At 39.1% G+C, this 19237-nt stretch overlaps 3 protein-coding genes and 1 non-coding gene across 7 annotated transcripts; 3 read left to right on the forward strand and 1 right to left on the reverse strand.

Moving 5' to 3' along the window:
• The first annotated feature begins 535 nt into the window (after positions 1 to 535).
• calcoco2 (calcium binding and coiled-coil domain 2) lies at positions 536 to 6903 on the forward strand. 2 transcript variants are annotated; one of them, XM_026351412.1, is made up of 15 exons: positions 536 to 617; positions 1090 to 1273; positions 1959 to 2055; positions 2457 to 2617; positions 3395 to 3520; positions 3644 to 3769; positions 3861 to 3974; positions 4060 to 4157; positions 4247 to 4316; positions 4493 to 4660; positions 4748 to 4936; positions 5150 to 5266; positions 5342 to 5510; positions 5691 to 5716; positions 5848 to 6903. In XM_026351412.1, the coding sequence occupies exons 2-15, from the start codon at positions 1103 to 1105 to the stop codon at positions 6010 to 6012; spliced, it is 1797 nt and encodes a 598-aa protein (XP_026207197.1). In that variant the 5' UTR covers positions 536 to 617; positions 1090 to 1102; the 3' UTR covers positions 6013 to 6903. The 2 variants fall into 2 exon arrangements, with proteins under 2 accessions (XP_026207197.1, XP_026207198.1); XM_026351413.1 differs by having other exon boundaries at positions 5851 to 6903.
• On the reverse strand, positions 6317 to 9898 carry snf8 (SNF8 subunit of ESCRT-II). Its single transcript, XM_026351415.1, has 8 exons — positions 9497 to 9898; positions 9364 to 9414; positions 9033 to 9171; positions 8840 to 8944; positions 8299 to 8371; positions 7790 to 7931; positions 7556 to 7630; positions 6317 to 7370 (listed from the first exon to the last, which is right to left on the reverse strand). Exons 1-8 carry the CDS (start codon positions 9548 to 9550, stop codon positions 7233 to 7235), a joined length of 777 nt encoding a protein of 258 aa, XP_026207200.1. The 5' UTR covers positions 9551 to 9898; the 3' UTR covers positions 6317 to 7232.
• A 2530-nt stretch (positions 9899 to 12428) lies between these two features.
• On the forward strand, positions 12429 to 17592 carry msl1b (MSL complex subunit 1b). Of its 3 annotated transcripts, none has more exons than XM_026351761.1 (9): positions 12429 to 12511; positions 13025 to 13733; positions 13808 to 14007; positions 14551 to 14912; positions 15017 to 15090; positions 15211 to 15278; positions 16257 to 16381; positions 16499 to 16571; positions 16828 to 17592. In XM_026351761.1, exons 2-9 carry the CDS (start codon positions 13113 to 13115, stop codon positions 16916 to 16918), a joined length of 1614 nt encoding a protein of 537 aa, XP_026207546.1. In that variant the 5' UTR covers positions 12429 to 12511; positions 13025 to 13112; the 3' UTR covers positions 16919 to 17592. The 3 variants fall into 3 exon arrangements, with proteins under 3 accessions (XP_026207546.1, XP_026207548.1, XP_026207547.1); XM_026351763.1 differs by having other exon boundaries at positions 14551 to 14870; XM_026351762.1 differs by lacking the exon at positions 12429 to 12511 and adding an exon at positions 12700 to 12909.
• Positions 17593 to 19164: 1572 nt separating this feature from the next.
• On the forward strand, positions 19165 to 19237 carry trnar-acg. Its single transcript has one exon. It is a non-coding gene; the product is annotated as a tRNA-Arg (tRNA).

Below are 19237 nucleotides of genomic sequence, written 5' to 3' on the forward strand. Positions count from 1 at the left end.
GATGTCTTTAACGACAATCGGAAACAAGGAAGGTTTTCTGCGCACTTGAGTGCAATGTAGGTCGGAGATGCGTTATGACTCATACGAAGACCACGTTTAGTTTTCATATACATACAGATTATTCATGATGAGACAACAAATAGTTCATGTAGTCTAATGGCTCAAAATGGCAACCCTCTTCTTTTTGTTGTTGATTTAGTCAGTTTTTATGTACCTAAATCGTGTTAATATTGTGTTTTTACATGTCCTTTCTCTCAGTTACACATAATACATTGTTGTTTTATTCAAGATCATTTATTTGTAGTATTCCAGCAGAAACACTACTGTAAAGTAAATATTTATTTTGAACATGTCAGTAAATATACAAAAACACAGGTGAGGAGCGTGAAACGTGAATTATATTTTTACACATCTACATGAGCGTAGAAAATAAAATAAACTATAAGATTACACTGTTGATTCAATAAACAAAGTCTATTCTAAATCTATTGAAGGTATTTTCCTGTTACGTCGCATGCCGGAGCAGTCGCAGTACAAATATCCGAGCAGCGCCTGAAGGCAGCACGCGGCTGGCTGGACGTGTGGAGCTGACGGTCCGGTGCTCGGCACGGAAACATGTAAGTTTAATGTTTGGATTTATTCTTTCTTCATGATTCAGGTTTGGAAGAACAGCTGCTGCTGATACTGTTATTTATTACAACAGAATTAACTATACATAATATTTAGGGTGTTGTCTTGTAAGGTTCACTTTCGGTTTCTTTTTTTTTTATTTAATTTTTTCGATTAAGTGCTGTTTAAAGTTTTGTTAATGATTAAATGTCAGCTGATGTGTGGTTTTATGGTAGAGATGCTGCCTATTCAGCTGCCAAAAAGTGTTTCTGAGTGAATTATAAAGGCGTAATTAGTTTGAAAGCACATTTTTTAAGTGCGCAAAACCAAACAGAGCCCAACAACAGGAAAACAGAAACCAAGACGAGCAGCGCTGCAGCTTTGTGATATAACACAGTCCAGACTGCGGCACCTGCTGTGTTCACTCAGACAGACTGCAAAAGAAATGTTTCATAATCATCTTTACATGTTCACTGGCAGACTGAAGCTCAGCATGGAGAGGCCCACAGAGGCAGCAGCTCATGACTCCTCAACACGCACCTTCTCCCAGGTGGTGTTCACCAACATCCCTCACTCATATCCACCTTCAACTGTTGTTACCTGCCACTACACCCTCACTGCAGGCTACAAGCCCCACCCTCGGGACTGGGTGGGCATTTTTAAGGTGAGAAAGCCACTTAGAGTTAAAGGAAACAGTCTGCAGGTATAATGATAAACACGTCTTAACATGGCTGATGTTGTGATAACAGCTTTATCACAGTGGTACAGAATAAAATCACAGCCAGACACTTCAAGGGTAGGTTAGGATTTTTAAATCTGACCTCTGAAGGCTTTGCTTGCAGGCTTTTAAAGAGGATCCCTCTGTGCAAAACTGTAATAAAAAGTTTATCTGAATATGTGAGGAGCTTTTAAGCAACAACATTCCCCGTTGTTACTATCGCCTCAGCATGGACACAAAGAGGAAATTGTTTTTGGAAGATGTCCCCTTGATTTGATTAACGTCTGCTTGTCGCTCATCACTTCCTGTGAGATGATCTGTAGAAATCTGTCAAAGTAAAACCAGAAGGTCTCAAAACACAAAAAAAAAAAATGTAAATAATTATTTTATCTTGTCAAAATTAAATTATGTCAGTTGAAAACAAACATTTTAAACTGATCCAACGATTAAGACAACAACCTGTTAAGAAGCTAAAATTAAATGAAGTTAAGACAATAAACCCACTCAGCTTTGAATAATAAACAGTGAAGTCAGTGAAATATGTCAAAACATTTATGAATGGGTGAGAAATGGAAATCCAACATCTATTAATAACATTTATGTAACATCCTCTCTATTATTTCCTGTCCAGGTGGGGTGGAGCACAACGAAGGATTATCATACCTTTGTGTGGGCCGAGCACAATAAGGATGGGCAGCAGCCGATGACTAAGGTGGCTGTTTTTAAAGGTAAGTGAAGTTTCACTCTTACTACATGTTTGTGATGTACACTCAGACGTGCTGCTCTGCTGTTAGATGTGTAAACCGTTTAAGCATCATTTACATAACAAGGCTTTAAATCTGTTTTTCTGAGCTGGGTGTGATCCTCTGTAGCTCCTCAGTAAACTCAGAGGTCAAGAGAAAAACAGTAAAAACAAGAAATTCATAACCTAACATGAGATTTTTAACCATTTTAATGGACATTTTGATTAATTTACGAAGAATAAGTACATAATTAAAATAATCAAGGGGGGGTAACTACATATACCCACATTCAGTCCTTCAGTAGAGATTTAATTATCTCACTCTGAAGGTGCAGATTCTTGATTAGTTTAGTTTTTAAACCTACGTTTGCCTTCGGTTCCTGTTAGAATACTACCTTCCAAAGGACGAGGTCGAGTTCTACCAGTTCTGCTACATCGACAATTCTGGTCAAGTGCGAGGAGCCAGTACTCCGTTCTCTTTCAAAACCCCAGTGGAGCCGAATATGGAGAGCCTCCCAGTTGATGACGTCCTGTATATCACAACACAGGTTTCAAACGCCTATAAACTTGCATCTGTGCAAATTTTCCATAACTACATTTATTTAATAGTGAAGTTATTTTTTATATTCAGGTTAAATATGCAAAAAATGACTGATCATTTACTGAAGTGCATTGTATTAAATGTTATTTAATGCTTTTACTCCTCTTTTTCTTCAGAGGGAAACATTTATACTTTACTGTTATATATTTATATTATAAACTTTTAACTTTATTTACTTTTTCTGCTACAGAGTCAGTTAATAAAATAAAACCTGTTCAGTCTAATAATCTTATAATATAAATCTGTTATTTAAACAAACTGATCCATATATTTACCTTAGAAAAGATGTCTGGGGCTTATTGTCGTGTTTCAGATACAGTAATTAAAAGAGGGTCCCGGCCCATAGGTTGGGAACCACTGGACTAATTAGCTCTATATCAAGTAGTTAAAACCAGCTCCACCTGGAGCAGCTACAGTAGTAAAATGCTTCTTACATCAATCACAGAAGGTATTTTACTGTGAGTATTTGCATTTTGATTTTGGCTTTTACCTCAGTAAAGTAAATTAGTAGCTCCTCTATGGCTACCAAGCAGTATCTAAAGTCATTCAAATAAAGCTCACCTGCACCTGCTGCATTATTAAAGTGATCAAATCAACAGTACAGTGAAAATCTCATAGTTCAAAAAGCATTTCTTCACTCTGTTATTTCTACGTTTGAGATCAGAGTCTTTCTTCCACCTCTGGTGAAAACTGTCTTTCTAATGTTGTTGTGTTTTTAACCCAGGAACAAGTGGAACAGAGCGCACGTGAGAGGGCTGAACTGCAGGAAGTGTTGGATCAGATAAGGGAGGAAAATGAAACCTTAAGAAGAGAGTTACAGAGGCAGCAGCAAGAAGCCACCAGCTTGAAGGTTTGCTGATCTCATTTATACCAGTGTTTGCGAGTTGAGCACATTTGCTCATTGTGCAATTGAGAAAATGGCTCAATAGGCACTGAACTGTGATGTTTGATGCAGCGTTATTGATTTGTACAGGAGCAAAAGGAGCAGAGAGACCAGGAAAAGGTCCAGTTGGTGAAGGAACTGGATCAAATCAAGGAACAAAACAGAAACTTAACAAGCAGACTACAGCTGCAAGAGCAAGAAATTGAGCACTTAAAGGTTTGTTTTCAGAGCAGGTGTAAAAACTAAATCCAGCATATTATTCAGTATGTTACGTGTGAAAGTATTAAATATTAAATATTTCTACCAGGAGGAGCTTGTGGTCCAACAAACAAAGCAGTTGGGGATAGAGCAGCAGATAATCACTGAGCAGAAGAAACTGAATGAAATCTTAAGTGTTGAAGGAGCATCGAGTAAAAATGAGGTAAAGAGTTTTCTCATGTTGCTGTTAGAGGCTCTGACAACATCTTAAATCAGTTTCCTGACCGATCCGTCTTTGTTTTTTACAGGAAAAATACGATCGAGCTTTGTCGAAGATCAAACAGCTGAAACAGGAGCAGGGGGAGTTGAAGGGGAAGGTGGACGCTCAAAGTGAGGAGATCTCCCAGTGAGTCAAGTCTTCACTTTTCTGTTTTATCATTATAATACATGAAAACCTTTAGAACCAACACTAACATGAGTTCATGTGCATTTTAGGTTAAATATCAAACTCAGAGAAACAGAACGGGATCTGTCGATAACAAGAGACAGCATCCATCTCACACAGGTAAATCTACTTTACTGTGCAATGACTTTACACAGTGACACCTTCAGCCATGACTCGAAGGTCACAAAGCTAATGTGTTGAACGTGAACACCTGCTTGGTGAATCTGTTCCTGAAGAGTTGAGGTGAAGATCCTTTATGTCCAGGTATCTTCAAAGGTGTGCTCTATCTATGGCAGGTTGACCTTCAGAGCAGCGAGAAGGACAAGGAGAGGCTCTCTGCGGAGCTGCAGAGGCTGCAAACACTCACACACAACATGAATGAAGTGAAGAGAGAGAACCAGGAGTTGTGTCGGAGGCTGTCGCAGCAGGAGATGGTTCAGAGCAGTCCAGATAACGACCTGCAGGTGGAGTCATGTTGGAAAAAAGACGCTGATATCTTCTTTAAATCTTTTTAATTCTGTCCTCATAGCACATGTGATGTCTGTTCTTAGGGGCGGTATCAGACTGTGGTCAGTCAGCTGCAGGACACTCAGGCCAAACTGGTGGCTGAGAAAGAAGAGGGCAGAAACATCAAGACACGAGCTGATTTCCTGGACAGAGAGCTGCAGGCGGTGAAGGAGCAGCTGGATAATATCGCTTTAGCCTTGGACCAGGAAAAACGGAACAGTAGCAAAACTGAGGTAAAAAGAAACTAAAGCTTGTTTATATTTACTGTGAGGCAAAAAATGAGAAGACAGGGTGTCTACTGTTGGTCTGGGATTCATTTTGTTCATTATGTTGGTGTTGATTTCAATTTAGAATGAACTGGGTTCATGATTTATGGGTCACACATATGAACATTATTGTGTTGAAGAAAAAAAAACTGCTGCTTATTTTCCTTTGTATTTTTGAAGCTGCTTCTCCTGGAGGCACGTGAAGCAATTCAAGATAAAGAGAGCATCATAGAAGACAAGGAGCACATGATCAGGCTGGTGACACATGAGAAAGAAGAGCTGACCAGAGAAAACCAAGTAAATCTGCTCAACCGTGCTGAGATTTAAAGAGTTCCTCTGTATTTCCTCTCTAACTGTATTTCCCTTTGTCAGGCTCTCACAAATGACATCGAGGGGCTGCGCACACTTTACTCCAACTTCCACGATGATTCGCAGAACAGGCAGCCTGACGCCGCCTCAGCAGCTGGGACCACCTCAACCAGCCATGCACCTGAAGGGCAGGACACACCTGAACAGACGGAGAACCTGTATGAGACCATAGGTGAGCAAAGATGGGTCCTAACTCCAGATTTATTTAGTGTTGTGCAGCCGTCTATATTTGTATAGATTATTTATTTAATGTTTTATGATCTTATTCTTGTTTTTTACTCTCATCTGCTGTGTCTTGATCTTAACTTTGAATTAAATTTACCTGTATGAATCTGATGTCCTTTCCTTGCAGACAGCCTCACAGTCGGAGAGGAAGAGGTAAGTTAAAAAACACCCACACGTGCTCCACACCCCTCAGCTGTTTACTACTTATATTTGGACTTTAAAACTTAATCCACTCCCTATTTTGTTACGCCGTCTTGATGTGCTGCCTCTATTTCTGTCCGCAGCAGATCTTGGTGTGTCGTCACTGCCACGAGAGCTTCCCCGGCATAACCCAGCAGGAGCTGGAGCTGCACGAGTTGAGTCACAGAGTGTGTCCCTTCTGCACCATGATCTGCGACAACATGGAGCAGTCTGTGTTCGAAGATCACGTCTACAGCCACGAGCTGTGAGAGCTGCACTGGGCCAAAAGGGTTGTTGAACAGTTGCTATGTCTAAGAAAAAAATAAGTCTTACAAGTTAGGCGGTCATTATTCAGAGGACTAAACTTCTATTTGTGTATGTTTATACTCATTTACTGCAAATTATACTCCAGCAGTTTTACTTAACAGTTCACTATCTGGAAAACAGGTTTGATCACAGGCTAATATGATAAAAGTGGAAAGGTCCCTTACCTCCATGTTCATGTTTGGTCTTTTGTCTTGTTTCTTTTCGGTCATTTTGACTCTCTTTGATAGTTTAGTGTCCATTTTGCATCTCTCTTCCCCTTGCATCATGTACCAAACATTATATTCAATTCATCAAACTAGGAAACAAGGCTATGAAACATTGGATTCAAGCTTTTGATTGTGGGTAGTTTTCAGTTCTCTGGGCCTTGAACACAGCACCAAAACAGTTTTATACTGAGCCTGACACAAACATTTGATTAGATAAATGGTACAAACATAAAACTTTACTTTACTTTAAGAATGATGAAATGAGCAGGTGCAGCAGCAGCCTTTAGCAAGCTTTGGAAGAGAGTTATCAGTCAGATATATAATTTGTAGTAAATGGGCTAAAACATACTTGAACAGCAGTGTTGTCCTCAAAGTAGATGAAGCTTCATATTAAGTTAAAATTAAACATATTTAAAATATATTAACCAACTTATTCATCTACAGTTTAGCTTTGCACATATTGTCTCTCAGGCAAATTAGTAAGTTTATTTAACCAAATCAGATGATTTTAAAGTGTATGTGACAGGGTGTGTTCTTAATATGAGATTGAGCAGTGTAACAAGTGAATCTTTATCAACTAAATGATCAAATGTAAGTGCTGAAATAAAAATAAAGTGGGAGAATGCAGCTTGAGTGTCTTTTAGAGTTTAACTTTATATAGGAAATTTTTTACACTTCTTGTCCATAGAGAATAATCCTCAAAACACCCATCAACACCCTACAAGACATTTGCAGCTCAACAGAAATCAAGCTGCTTCCAGTGAAGCACACTCATTGCATAGATGCTGCGGAGCAGACCCCCTCCTCGTGTCCATAAAATGATCTCAGTGTGGGTTCACCCTGCCTATCCGAGGGAACCAGCCAGCTCCATTGCATGTGTCCCCCCACCAGGCTCATTTTGTCTACCAACATCTTTCTAAAGATGTCCACAGTCCAAAGTACATCTCCTCACTTCCTTAAGGTGTCATCTGGTTGGCCTCCTCAGGTGTGACGTCGCGGGAGGTCAGCTCAGAGAAGAGAGCCGGCAGCCAGTATTGCGCTTCCCCAGCAGCCTGAGAGTCCAACCAGGCCAAGCCTTCTTTCAGCAGGTGATCCTGGAAACGAGAAGCAGAGACTGAGGGTTTTTCAGCAGGGTTCATCAATTTAAATTTAAGACTTTTTAAACACGACATGGAATACAAATTAACCCTTTTTATAGTTTGTAGAGCTATAACCAACAGGATTAAGCATTTAGTGCATAAAATTTTAAATCAACTTTGGTGCAACTTGGTGCTCTTACCAAGACGTGACAGGCACGCTCCTTCTCCCATTTTAGGCTGTCCTTGATCTCACTCACTGTGACATATCCCTTTTTCTACCAATGACCAAAGAAACAGGCAGTGAGGTGTCACATCGCACAATTTGTTGGGAATTATAACAAGAAATATGGATTTTCAGACAAACTCATGGTTATATAGACAAACACCAATAGATTATTCTTTGTGTACGAACAACATATTTTAATATGTGTTACCTCAGCCAGCTGTAGAACTACTGTATGATCCATGTTGAGCTCTGCTGGGACTGACTGCACCAAGTAAGAACCACCAACAGGAATCATCCCAAAACCATTTCCCATCACCTTCAGTTTCTTTATGGCTCTTACCAAGTCGTCTCTGAGACAAAAATAGTTATTCATTTGAATAAATTAACAACTTACACCTAAAATATGGTCATTAAAAATACATTTTAACACCTGTTCTGTAAATATATAGAGAGAAAACTATTCACTGTTGTAAGAGTGTAATTACTAAGTAGGTAATTGGAGGCAGGTTTAATATAGGGATAACTGCTGAAACTACAGTATATTATGCCATTTATTAAGTCAGGTTTAAGCTATGCACTACACCTGTAATATCTGACAATACACTGCAGCAGCACTACCCCAAAAAATCCCCACATGAACAATAAAACTATCTATATTTATCTTATTATAGTAATACTATGTAATAGTAATAATACATAGAATATTTGATTACTTACTGGCTTACATCCTGTGCGTATTTACCTCTTCCTTTGAGCACTCTTTGATGGAGTTCATCCAAAGTAATAAGCCCTAAAAGGAAACACAGACACAGTTTCAGTCAATTCACAACTGAGCACAATTGCTTTTCAAGAGTCTGTTGGTTGAGTCAAACATAAAGAGCCTCATGCAAGAATATAATCTCCTAAATGTCACTGCTTGTTTCTGCGAGGTTCTGTCAGTCTGTCACCAGACTCTATTAGCTGTCATAAAATATGCCGATAAAACCCTTTCAGTGAATTTGCAGCCATGAGCACTAATTTTGCATTATGTTTGATAAATAACTATAACTGAATTAATAATTTAAACTAGACTGTCTCAGATGAAGTCACTCTAAATCTTAAGTTGAACCAATGAGCCTTCCCTCTTTATCTGTACATGACCAGTACAATAGGTTTGTACTTCAGAGAAAAGTATCTCAAGGCATTTCTGTAAATCTGTTTGTATGGCTGGTTATTAGAGGCCCAGTGATTCAGAAGTTTTCAAAGAGAAATCACAAACCTCCATTTCTGTGTTTCAGGGCTAGACACACTTCAATGATCTGTACGCCCAGCTCATAATAGAAGTCACCCACTCCCAGCATCTCAGACCAAAAGCCTTTACCAGCTGTGGAAAAAAGGACACAAGAAGTTATGTTTCACATTAAATCAAGGTTCTTTGTATTTTTACAGCTTTTATTTAAAATAGTTCTCACAGGCTAGAGGGTCGACCCCGATGGTGGCACACATTTCCTGAAACTGAACCCTGAACTGTGAGTTCTTCCGGATTTCTTGTTTGTGCTTGCTGGCAAACTCCTCCAGATTTGATTTGAAGGTCTCCAGCTGCTTGGACATCTGGCAGCAAATCAGAAACAATTTGATTATTGGCAGCTCAAGCTCTTTTTCAGAAATCCAGTTTAATTTCTTAGGATGTTAAGTGCAGTTTAAAAAAGTGCTGCTCAAGTCAAACCTCTAAAATGTCTGAGAGGCTGTGTTAATACAAATAAAATAAGAAAATGTTCACATTTCTCACAAATAGGACCTCACCTGGACAATTTGGTCCTCTGCTAGAACAGTTCCTCTTTCTTTATATTTGGCCTGAACACAGATAAATATCACGGGTGAGAAAAGAAAATGCTTCAACAAATCACCTCAGCTAATGTAAAAGCACAAACTTTACCTCCGCTAGCTTCTTTTTGGCAATAGCCCCTGCTCCAACGCCTCTTCGATGCATTATACTGAATGTCCGATGATAGTTTATACAAGAAAATCTAGACTTTATCGCACAATAATGTCAGGTAAGTGAGATTGTACATTAGCATGAGGATGAGCTAAACACACTAGCTTGTTTTTGCCTCTGTAGTTCAGCAGCATTCACTCGTCTGCCTTCAATTCGCACCGATTCAATAACGTTGGCTTTTACAGTTCACGCCTGTGTTATTATAAAGATAAGAATTCTTAAAAATACAGATTCACGGTTTCTATATTAACGCATATTTAAAGCTAATTTGCCAGAAATGTTTCCATTTTGTTGGGCAGAACTACTTCCGGCTTCATCCTTCTTCTTCTTCTTCTTCGTCGGTTTTCTTGGAGATTCGCAGCTGAGTGTAGCACTACCGCCGCCTACTGTCAACCTACAGAAACTTAAATTCTTAAATTCAGCCCTGAATAAGTAAGAATGAGTTTGAACTAATGTCCAAATGTTTAATGTTAATGTTTCAGCTTCGTCCTAAATATCTGTTCACAAAGTCTAGCAAGAAAATATTATACTTGAGGGACTTAAAATCATATTTTTATAAATGTTTGCTTATTTATTTATTTACTACAATAACCTATTATGAGTAGATGATATCTTTTGTCATATAATGACTTAGATGTGATTGCAGAGAATGTATACTTGCAGCAGCTGTGATCACACAAACCACTGAGTAAATAAAAGCATCTTGAAATTAGGTGTAATATAAAGTTAAAGTAACTTTACACCAATATTTCATCATTTTTAAACATTATTGCATTATTTCCTGAGAAAACAAACAAAACAACACATATTTCACTCAGTCATGTTTATTTGCTGTTTGATTATTTAAGTTTTGACTTTGCAAAAGGAGTGTTTACAGAAGTTCAAAGATTAAAATCATTCAAGTTTTCAAGATGATCAAGGCAGAAATCAGAAGAACTGTCATGATGATTTTCCAAAGCATCACTGCACCTTTTTTCAGTCTAAGAACAACAAACATGATGTTAAACACAGGAAAAAACACCAGTTTAGACAAATAAAAGTGTGAAAAACCTCAAATATATTCAGTTTACTGTTGTATGTGACTAAGAAAAGCAACAAAGCCTGATATCTTCAGATGCTGGAACGCGCAGAGTAAGTTGCCATTTTCGTGACTAAAACATTTGACTGCTCACAAAGCTGATTGCTGTATGAAACAAGAGAACACACCTAGATCTTTCTCTCCTGCTTCTCGTGCAGACTGAGCTTCAGCAGGTCGTTGTACTGACGTTCCTCCACAGCAGCAGGCCTGTGAGCAGCAATTACACACAACAAATCAGCCATTTCTGCTGTTGCTTTACATAAATCTGTTGGAACTTTCAGCAACTTACTTGCTTCTTTTGGCTTTTTGGAGGAGTAAGTAATCAACAAAGTTTTTCTGCACAATTGAATCCATGATTTTGCTGAGTTCACTGGCAATGGTTGACTCAGCGTATCTTCTCCCCACATGCTGCTCTTCTCCACTTGAAGACACAAATGGTGTAACAGGAAAATCAAAATCTAATTAATTAGCTTTATTATTTCAATACTTCTGGAGGGAAGTGTATATTAAAAGAAAGCACGTTTACTTGTGAGACCTGTCCATCTCTTCAGGTTGAGTGTTTGCTCCTGCATGCAGTGCGCCAAGCATGCACACAAGCAAAAGTTCAAACAGCATCACCTTCATGATGAACCTCAAGCTAAAACACAGAAAATGACAGCTGATCAAAGATAATTCCTTTAATTATTCTAGTGCACCACTTTTAAATGACTAATGTAGCTTCAGAAACATGAAATTCACTTTTAAGTACATTTTCTTACCTGTGAACTAAGATATCTGTAAAACAGGCAGTGGGAAATTCTAAAGCTACTTACCTTGGTTGGTTTCCTTTAGCAAGTGGGCTTTTATACAGAGTTTCTCAGAGGAAATATCTTATGTGTAATAGCAGGAAAATTACCAAGAAAAACATTTTAGTTCCACCACATTAGAGCATTAATGAAACACACACACATACACAGGTGACTGCTGATAAGCAGTGCTGTAATAAATGTGGAGAGTAAATTGATTTCAATTTCCAGAGGAGTTGGTGCTGCATGAGCAAGCAACAGAAAACATCCATGGGCCATTTATCTAATGAAAAAGTGGTGTTTTTGCAGAATATGAAAAGGTAATGGTTTGTTGATATTACATAAAGATGGAAAGTGTGGGCTTAAATGTTCTGTATCAGGATGTTGGACTGAAGCATATCTTAGGGGAAGATCTGTCTATAATTCTAAACTTTCTTATAAGGAAATGACATTTTCTGCTCTGTTTATGTGTCCATACTTTCTCTACCTGCATGTTCTTTTGCGGCTTTGTTGACTTCTGCTATTTAATGGTGAGCTATCAATCCTAATTGTGGAGAAATCTGCCTTCAGAAGTTTATTATTATTGATGCATTTTCAGCAAATATGATGGCACAGTGTGACAGTAAGTCACAAGTGTCTTGCATGGACACATGCTGATGCTGTTTATGAGGACAACCTGGTGTGGACAGATTTACACACGTGTCATATTCCATTCACGTCTTGATTTAATGCTTTATGATTTAATGAATATTCAGGAATATAACCTTTTAGAGTATTTAGTAGTGATAGGGGGGATTCTTACAGGCTGCAAACACTTATTTTAAGTTGTGTCGTGTTATCATTAAATGCAAATTATTATTAGCAGTTGCCTTTTACATTTTCCCCTTGTCTGTGCCATGAATGCTGGAGTCGTGTGCAGGGTTTGCAGGCTGATCTTTGTCTCCCTCTGCTGCTTCTCTTCTCTGCAAAAACCTTCAAAACACAAGACATGGCCATCCAACACATTACGCATGCGCACTCGTCGGCGCTTTAAAACAAGTCTTGAGGAGGGAACATGAAGGCAAATGCAGGTGGACTCGAAGTGTAGTCGAGGTAAGCTCCCAACACGGAATTACACGTTAAAAAGCATGTCTGTTCGAAATACGAACGTTTCGAGGCGGTCGGTGTACCCGCTTCTCTCCGGAGGCGCATTTTATGGGGGAAACTAGCCGGCTAGCGTTAGCCACCTAGCTAGCTGTTATTGTTTTTCATGATTTCGCCAGAACCAAAATGGAGGTGCTGCCAGTGTCCTACACAGCCACTCCCGAGTCCTCACTTTAAAATGTCCACCCGGGCGCATTACAGAGTTTAAATTGTCCTAACTTGACTCGTTTGTTTCAGATTTTGCACCCGTATCTTAGCGCTACAGTGCTAATGTAGCTTAGCTTGAAATTCAACCCCGGCTAACAATTTTAGTAAAAGGATGCCCGGGATCAGGAACACTCTTAGAGGTTAGTTTCCCTCCGTTTGTCCAGTTGGTGGGAGGTAGTGCGTATTTTAAGCTCACAAATACACAGCTAGCAACAAAAGCACAACGGATATGTTGTATTTTTCTTTGTTTTGCAGGATAACAGCTGCAGAGTTCACATGGGAAGTAGCTGTGGTTGAAATGCTTCGCCGAGGCGTTGCAGGATGAGAAGTCGTCTTGCTCGCCATGACTCTGAGATCCACGGTGTTTCCAAAGACAGGACTCAAGCGGAAGGCTGACACCGTCGACTTGGTCAAAACGCACATTGGGGCCGCCACCGTGAGCCCCGTGAGCTGCAAGAGGGAGTCCTGCGACTTTGTTATAGATGTTCAAGACGTGCAGAAGGGCGAGATCCCGAGCAAATCCAAGGATTTAGGCCAGAATTACATGACAAGTAAAGTTGCCCTCGCCGCCACAGTTGCAGAAGTAGTTCAAGGAGACAATAAAACTGTGGGGATATTGTCCCCTGTCAGACCAATGGGGGGTGAGGGAACCCCGGTGAAAGGTAAACCCCTCTCTGTTGACAACATGGATAATCCTCAGATGGCTGTGAACAATAACCCTAAGGATGCTGGTGCAGATGACAGTGCGAAGGGGGTTGTCCCTGGACTCCTGGGCACTGCATCCATTGAACTCTCATCTGAGGGCAAGTGGAGGAATATCAGGAAGACCCCTGCCAATCCACACACACAGGCTAACTGCCTCAGACAGATTGTCCTCCTCCAACTGGACCTCATTGAACAACAGCAACAGCAGCTGCAGACTAAGGACAAGGAGATAGATGAGCTTAAAGCAGACAAGGAGACGGTATGTAAAAACATTTCAACAAAATGAATCTGTTCATTTGGAATGTATTTGCCCATGCTCCTTTTCTTTTTCAGCTTCTTGCACGCATTGAGCGCATGGAGCGTCGCCTGCAGCTCACAAGGAAGGACCCACCACGTGACAAGCGCCTTTTCCAACCCCTAGAGCCATGGACCCCTGACAAAGGGGACATGTGGGATCTGGACATTGAGGAGAGTCCACAGTCCAACCCCGCTACTCCACTCCCCTTTAGTCGGGGTGGCAAAGGTCAAAAGAGGTAAAATAAACAGTAGCAGAGAAGACTGGGCTTTACACCTTGTGGTACTGATCATATCAGTACAGAAAGGAGGGAGGTATGATCTGCCACAGTTGAGTAAAAGAATGTTGCTCCGTCCCTTTCTGCATCACAGCATTGACAGCCCTCACTTTTGTTTTAAACATCACAGCCTTTAAACACTGTCTGACTAAACAAATGTAGAGATTTTACAGAGGAACCAAGTGTCTGTGTTCAGGATGAGTCCAGTTCAATCAAAGTGGTTGTTAAATTTGTATTTTTAGTAAAAATCCAAATATAATTTCTTCTAAATAATGGCAGTATTTTATTATTATTTTTAGTTTTCAGTTTTGCTTGTAACACTGTGGATCATTATTACTATGGACAGTGCACATAAACAAAATTCTTTCAGTAAGATAGTCCCAATTAAATAGATGTCTTTGGACAACAGCTCTCCTTCCTCACAAATACCTTTTTCATAACTTAAATTGTCATTTTCTAGTACCTACAGTAGCTATATACACCTCAATTCTTTTCTCTGTCCAGGAAATCTTGCTTTGGAGATGCAAAAGTCCAGAAATCACGGGGGAAAAGTGCCAAGCTTAGCCCCCAGAAACCTGAGATTCAGCCTGGTTCTCCCAGTCAAAGAGAACTGCGCAGTAAGGAAACCCCAGAGAAGACTGTGCCTCTGAGGTCAGGGCCAGAAAGGGACATGTTGCTCCCTTGCAAAGAGGAGCCTGAGCTGAGCTGTCAGATGGAAGATCTTCCCTTCATGTCTACCACAGAGATGTATCTGTGTTGCTGGAACCAACCTCCTCTGTCCCCTCTGCGTGAGACTTCCCCTAAAAAGGAGGAAGAGGTGGCCAGTGAGTGGACTCCTCATGTAGTACATGATATGCTGATTGTTTGTAAGCCTAACCTATATACCATCTTTAATCACTTTATCGTTTAAATGCACTGAACACAATATCTATGATTAACTTCTTTTCTTCCATTAATTTGCTTCTTTTAGTTCCTTCCTGGCGGGAAAATTATATAGAGCCTTTGGATGACGATGATGACGACGACTCCTTGAACCCGGCTGAGGTGAGACCCATCTTCGTGGAAAATGCAGATGATTTTACATCTGGAGGCTGAAAATTAAATTGCATTTCCCCTGAAATCATGCATCTTCTGAATCACGTGTGAATTTGTCTTCCCTTCAAGCCGCTCGACGACAGTGTGTTTTTGAAACGCCACTCAAAGCTCGAGCTGGATGAAAAGAGGAGGAAAAGGTACCAAACAGAGATATTTCATTAGGGATTTAAATGCTTCTCTAGTCAGAACTTGAGAATCCAACTGACACTGAGGACTGGAGCTAAAAATAAGATAATATACCTACTTACAAATGTTTGTACATTTTTTGTTAACTTTTGAAAGTCGTCAATACAACAAATATATTGGAGAAAAATTACATTAATAAAATAATGTAATTATTAAAATAAAAATGCAGCCAATAAAACAACAACAAACAAAAACAGAACTGTCTCAGATGCAATGTAATAAACATTAAATGAAGTAGATTGTGGTCGGGGTGAACCTATAATTTGAACAATAAATACATTTAAGTAGTTAAAAGTCTGTCACTAGAGACTAATCCATCCACTGTGTACTCCTTTGTTTAGTGCATAAGCACAGGAAGAACTGAGAACAAAAAACACTCCTCTTAAACTAAAAATACCCTTTTAGAACACATTTGGCTCTTATGTGCCACAGGTTCTTGTTACCTGTTAACCAGCACATGGTGTGAGCCTCTAGTTTAGGCTCTTTCCAACATACAGATTTCACACTGTGCATAATTTAGACAACTGTATTTTCTTGTCTGGGTGACTGGAAAATTCAGGCAAAATACTTTTCTTTACAAATAATAGGTTCTAAGGTTGTTTTTTTTTTTTTTTCTAATATTGTACAGTCTTTAGCTTTTTAATGCTTCTTTATTTTATTATTCTAATAGAGCCTAATTTGTTTTTCTTCTACTTCTGTGCTGTGCTGTCTTCTGAATCTGAATTTTTACTACATCGTATATATACTCTAGATCCAACTCCAGGATGAATTTTAAAAACTTATAAAGAGTAAAAACTCATAAAAAGCAGTGAAACCGTGTCATTTCATGTAGTGTTGTACCCCCATCACTTGCAAAGTCTTAATGCTACAAATCCTCCTATGATTTACTACTTCATCTTCCTCCATTTTTAAAATTAATCTGCTTTCAGGTGGGACATTCAGCGAATCAGAGAGCAGCGCATGTTTCAGCGTTTGCAGCAGCGTATGAACAGGAAGAAAGTCGTCCAGGAGACCGAGCCGGAGCTTTCATCCTTCTATCCCGATACTGAAGATGGTACAGTCTGTTTTTTTTTTTTTTTTAAATACCCATTACTTGAATAAAACTGACTGTGGTGTAATATTACAGCACTGATGTTTTTTCTTTTTCTTTTGCTCTTTGAATTTCTTCCAGTTGAAACTATAGTCATCACTCCCTTCTTGCCTGTCGTTGCATTTGGCCGGCCGCTGCCCAAACTCGCACAAGAGTAAGTTGGAGGTTCATTTGTGGAATTTCTTAAAATTCTGCTTCATGTCACATTTACTTTGTGATTACCAGAGCAGTTAAATGTTTTCATCGAACATTTACTTGCGTCTGCATTTTGAATCAACTGCACAAAGTACTTTCAGACAGTAAAAGGTCACCTTTAGAGAGAATTTTTTACTGCGTGCTTCTCAAGCTTTCAGACAGGAGAGGAGAATGTGAAAACAAAAGTTAAAATCCTTCATTTATTTTACCTCCAGGAACTTTGAGCTGCCTTGGCTGGACGAGCGGAGCCGATGTCGCATCGAGGTGCCTAAAAAACACACCCCTCACCGGACCTGTCGGAAGTGAAACTGGTGTGGCGTTAACAGCGAAGAGACGCAGCTCCAGGCCCAGATTAGAAAATGTTTCATTTGTCTTGTCTGGGGGGGGGTGGGAATACGAGTCACCAGTCGCTGTGTATAAATGCTGTTGATTTGAGACTATAGGAGAGTAAATTACTCTCCAGTCTCGACGTGTCACCACCGACCAGCTGTTCTCCTGCAGAATATTGGGATGGGAGATAGCTGCGCCACTGGGTGTCATTGATATTTTAGTCTCATTTTGAAATGAAGACTAAGTGCTTGATGCTGCAAGATTACAGCCCCCATGTTAACAGCTGTTAAAGATTATACATCAGTTTGTATCTTAAACAATGTACCAAGGGATATATGCATGTTCTGTAACATGATTGAGATACACTTTGTTGGCTTGTCCATGCAAAACTGATTTTATTAATCAAATGGAGTTGCTGTCAGTGTTTATTCATAGTCGGCTGACAGGATAAACTGAGGACTCTAATCTTGAATGCATCCATGGTTCATCAAGAGCAAAACAGTGACAGCTTTTTGCTCTGTGTCACACCACACTCATTCTCCCTGCATAAGAGGGGGAAAAATACAAAATCTAACTGTAATGTGCTGTGTATTGATCTATACTGTTGTTGTTGGCACATTTCAAATAAAATTTTATGAATGTTAATGTGATATGGGGAGTTTTGAGCAACACTTGGCATGATTTCATATTTAAAAAAATCAGTTTTTGAGCTAATCCTACATGAAAATTTCAAGAAAAGCAACTAAATGATTGTTCTGTGTTGTGCAGGGGGTTTGCTTCATAAAGACAACACAGCACACAAATTAAGACAAGCGGGTGTAAAACCCAGTGTTAGTGTTCCCCGTTTTATTTTGTTCCTTATTAGTTTTTCTTTTCTGTGAGTTGCATGGACTGTATCGAAAAAATGGTAGCATGGCTTAACCCCGGAATGGACAATAATCTGCTCATCGGGCGACAAAATCCACAAAATATTGTTCTTGACAGCATGAACAGCCTCAACGTGGTGATCTGATGATAATAACCGTCTTAATTTTGTGTGTCCAATTATTACAAATACGCTTCAATCCAGTAAATATTAGACGAGTTGTGTGTATGCATTGGTCTCTAAAGGATGCAGTTAGCTGTCATTCACTGGAGCCGTTTTAGATGATTAAGCTTTCTAGCTGTAGTGATAGCGATGTTTAACATGCTGCCAGTTAATCTTTCCCTCTCTGAGTTAATCTCAGCTACAGTCGTTTGATTTCTGTTGTTGTTTCTTCCTTGCTGTGTTCGCTCAACCTGTCTTACATATGATGCAATGGCTTTGTGCAGCTTCAGTACTTCGGCTGTCAGGCGTACAGTATGTATGTGTGGGCAGAGTCTGGAAATACAACTTTTTTTCTGTACATAGCTTTCAGAAACAAATGTACATAAAACATGGCTGTTATTTTTTTATTATTTAATGTTCAAAGTGTTGATTACATTCAATATTGTTCTATGATTGTATGTTGACAAATTTTGAAAGTAGCTTTTTTTTTTTTTGAATAAAATTAACATGTCTATGATTTTTGGATTTGGTCACTTTATGTGTTTGGTTTGATATAATTAATGTTTCACAGATTAGTTTTCACAATCATGATATAAAAACATTTTAATGGGTGTAAAACACATGTTTTAAAATGAAGTTGTCAGTGCTCTTCAGTTTCATAACTAAGTTACAGTGTGGTAATGAAGTACAAATTTGAAGTACTTAATTGTTATAACTTCATAACACTACTCACAATATTAATCATAATTTCAAAAACAAAAAAATGCATGCACTCCATAAAATGTTTGCTTTCAACCAACATAGTGATCAAAACACCTGAAATACGGGAATTTGCTGCTTTCTCTTGTAATTATCCAAATTGAATTTTATAAATTCTGATTTTGTTATCTCAGATGTGACTCTGGGTCGTTGTGATGCAATTCCTCACCACTTTCAGATTTTCTTTGTACAAAACAAATGAATTAAGGAAAAAACAGAGATGCATGAGTTTTTCAAAATAGATAAAATTAACTTCACCTCAACAAATAAAAACATATAAAAACATCAATGGATCTAATTCTATAAAATAAAATCAGCAGTATTTTACTGTAAATACATTTCTTAATTATATTTACTCAAGTTTACTTAGAAAACTTCAGTATGTAAATATGTAGAAGAATAAATAAGAAACACCGGCTGCCGCATGCCTCACTGCGGGCTAGTGGCGCAATGGATAACGCGTCTGACTACGGATCAGAAGATTCTAGGTTCGACTCCTGGCTAGCTCG

This window comes from Anabas testudineus, chromosome 19, assembly GCF_900324465.2.
Source record: "Anabas testudineus chromosome 19, fAnaTes1.2, whole genome shotgun sequence".
In the NCBI taxonomy this organism is placed as follows: Eukaryota; Metazoa; Chordata; class Actinopteri; order Anabantiformes; family Anabantidae; genus Anabas; species Anabas testudineus.

Bases quoted from the DNA above. Each gene is read 5' to 3' on its own strand.
- snf8 (XM_026351415.1), bottom strand. From the start codon at position 9,550: ATGCATCGAAGAGGCGTTGGAGCAGGGGCTATTGCCAAAAAGAAGCTA. The intron at 8,945-9,032 runs GTGAGAACTATT...TTTTTTCCACAG, and splicing joins CGGGGTCGACCCTCTAGCCT to CTGGTAAAGGCTTTTGGTCT. The intron at 8,372-8,839 runs GTTTGTGATTTC...GTTTCCTTTTAG, and splicing joins CCTGAAACACAGAAATGGAG to GGCTTATTACTTTGGATGAA.
- calcoco2 (XM_026351412.1), top strand. From the start codon at position 1,103: ATGGAGAGGCCCACAGAGGCAGCAGCTCATGACTCCTCAACACGCACC. The intron at 2,618-3,394 runs GTTTCAAACGCC...TTTTTAACCCAG, and splicing joins TCCTGTATATCACAACACAG to GAACAAGTGGAACAGAGCGC. The intron at 5,511-5,690 runs GTGAGCAAAGAT...CTTTCCTTGCAG, and splicing joins GAACCTGTATGAGACCATAG to ACAGCCTCACAGTCGGAGAG.
- msl1b (XM_026351761.1), top strand. From the start codon at position 13,113: ATGACTCTGAGATCCACGGTGTTTCCAAAGACAGGACTCAAGCGGAAG. The intron at 14,913-15,016 runs GTAAGCCTAACC...TGCTTCTTTTAG, and splicing joins ACATGATATGCTGATTGTTT to TTCCTTCCTGGCGGGAAAAT. The intron at 16,382-16,498 runs GTACAGTCTGTT...AATTTCTTCCAG, and splicing joins CTATCCCGATACTGAAGATG to TTGAAACTATAGTCATCACT.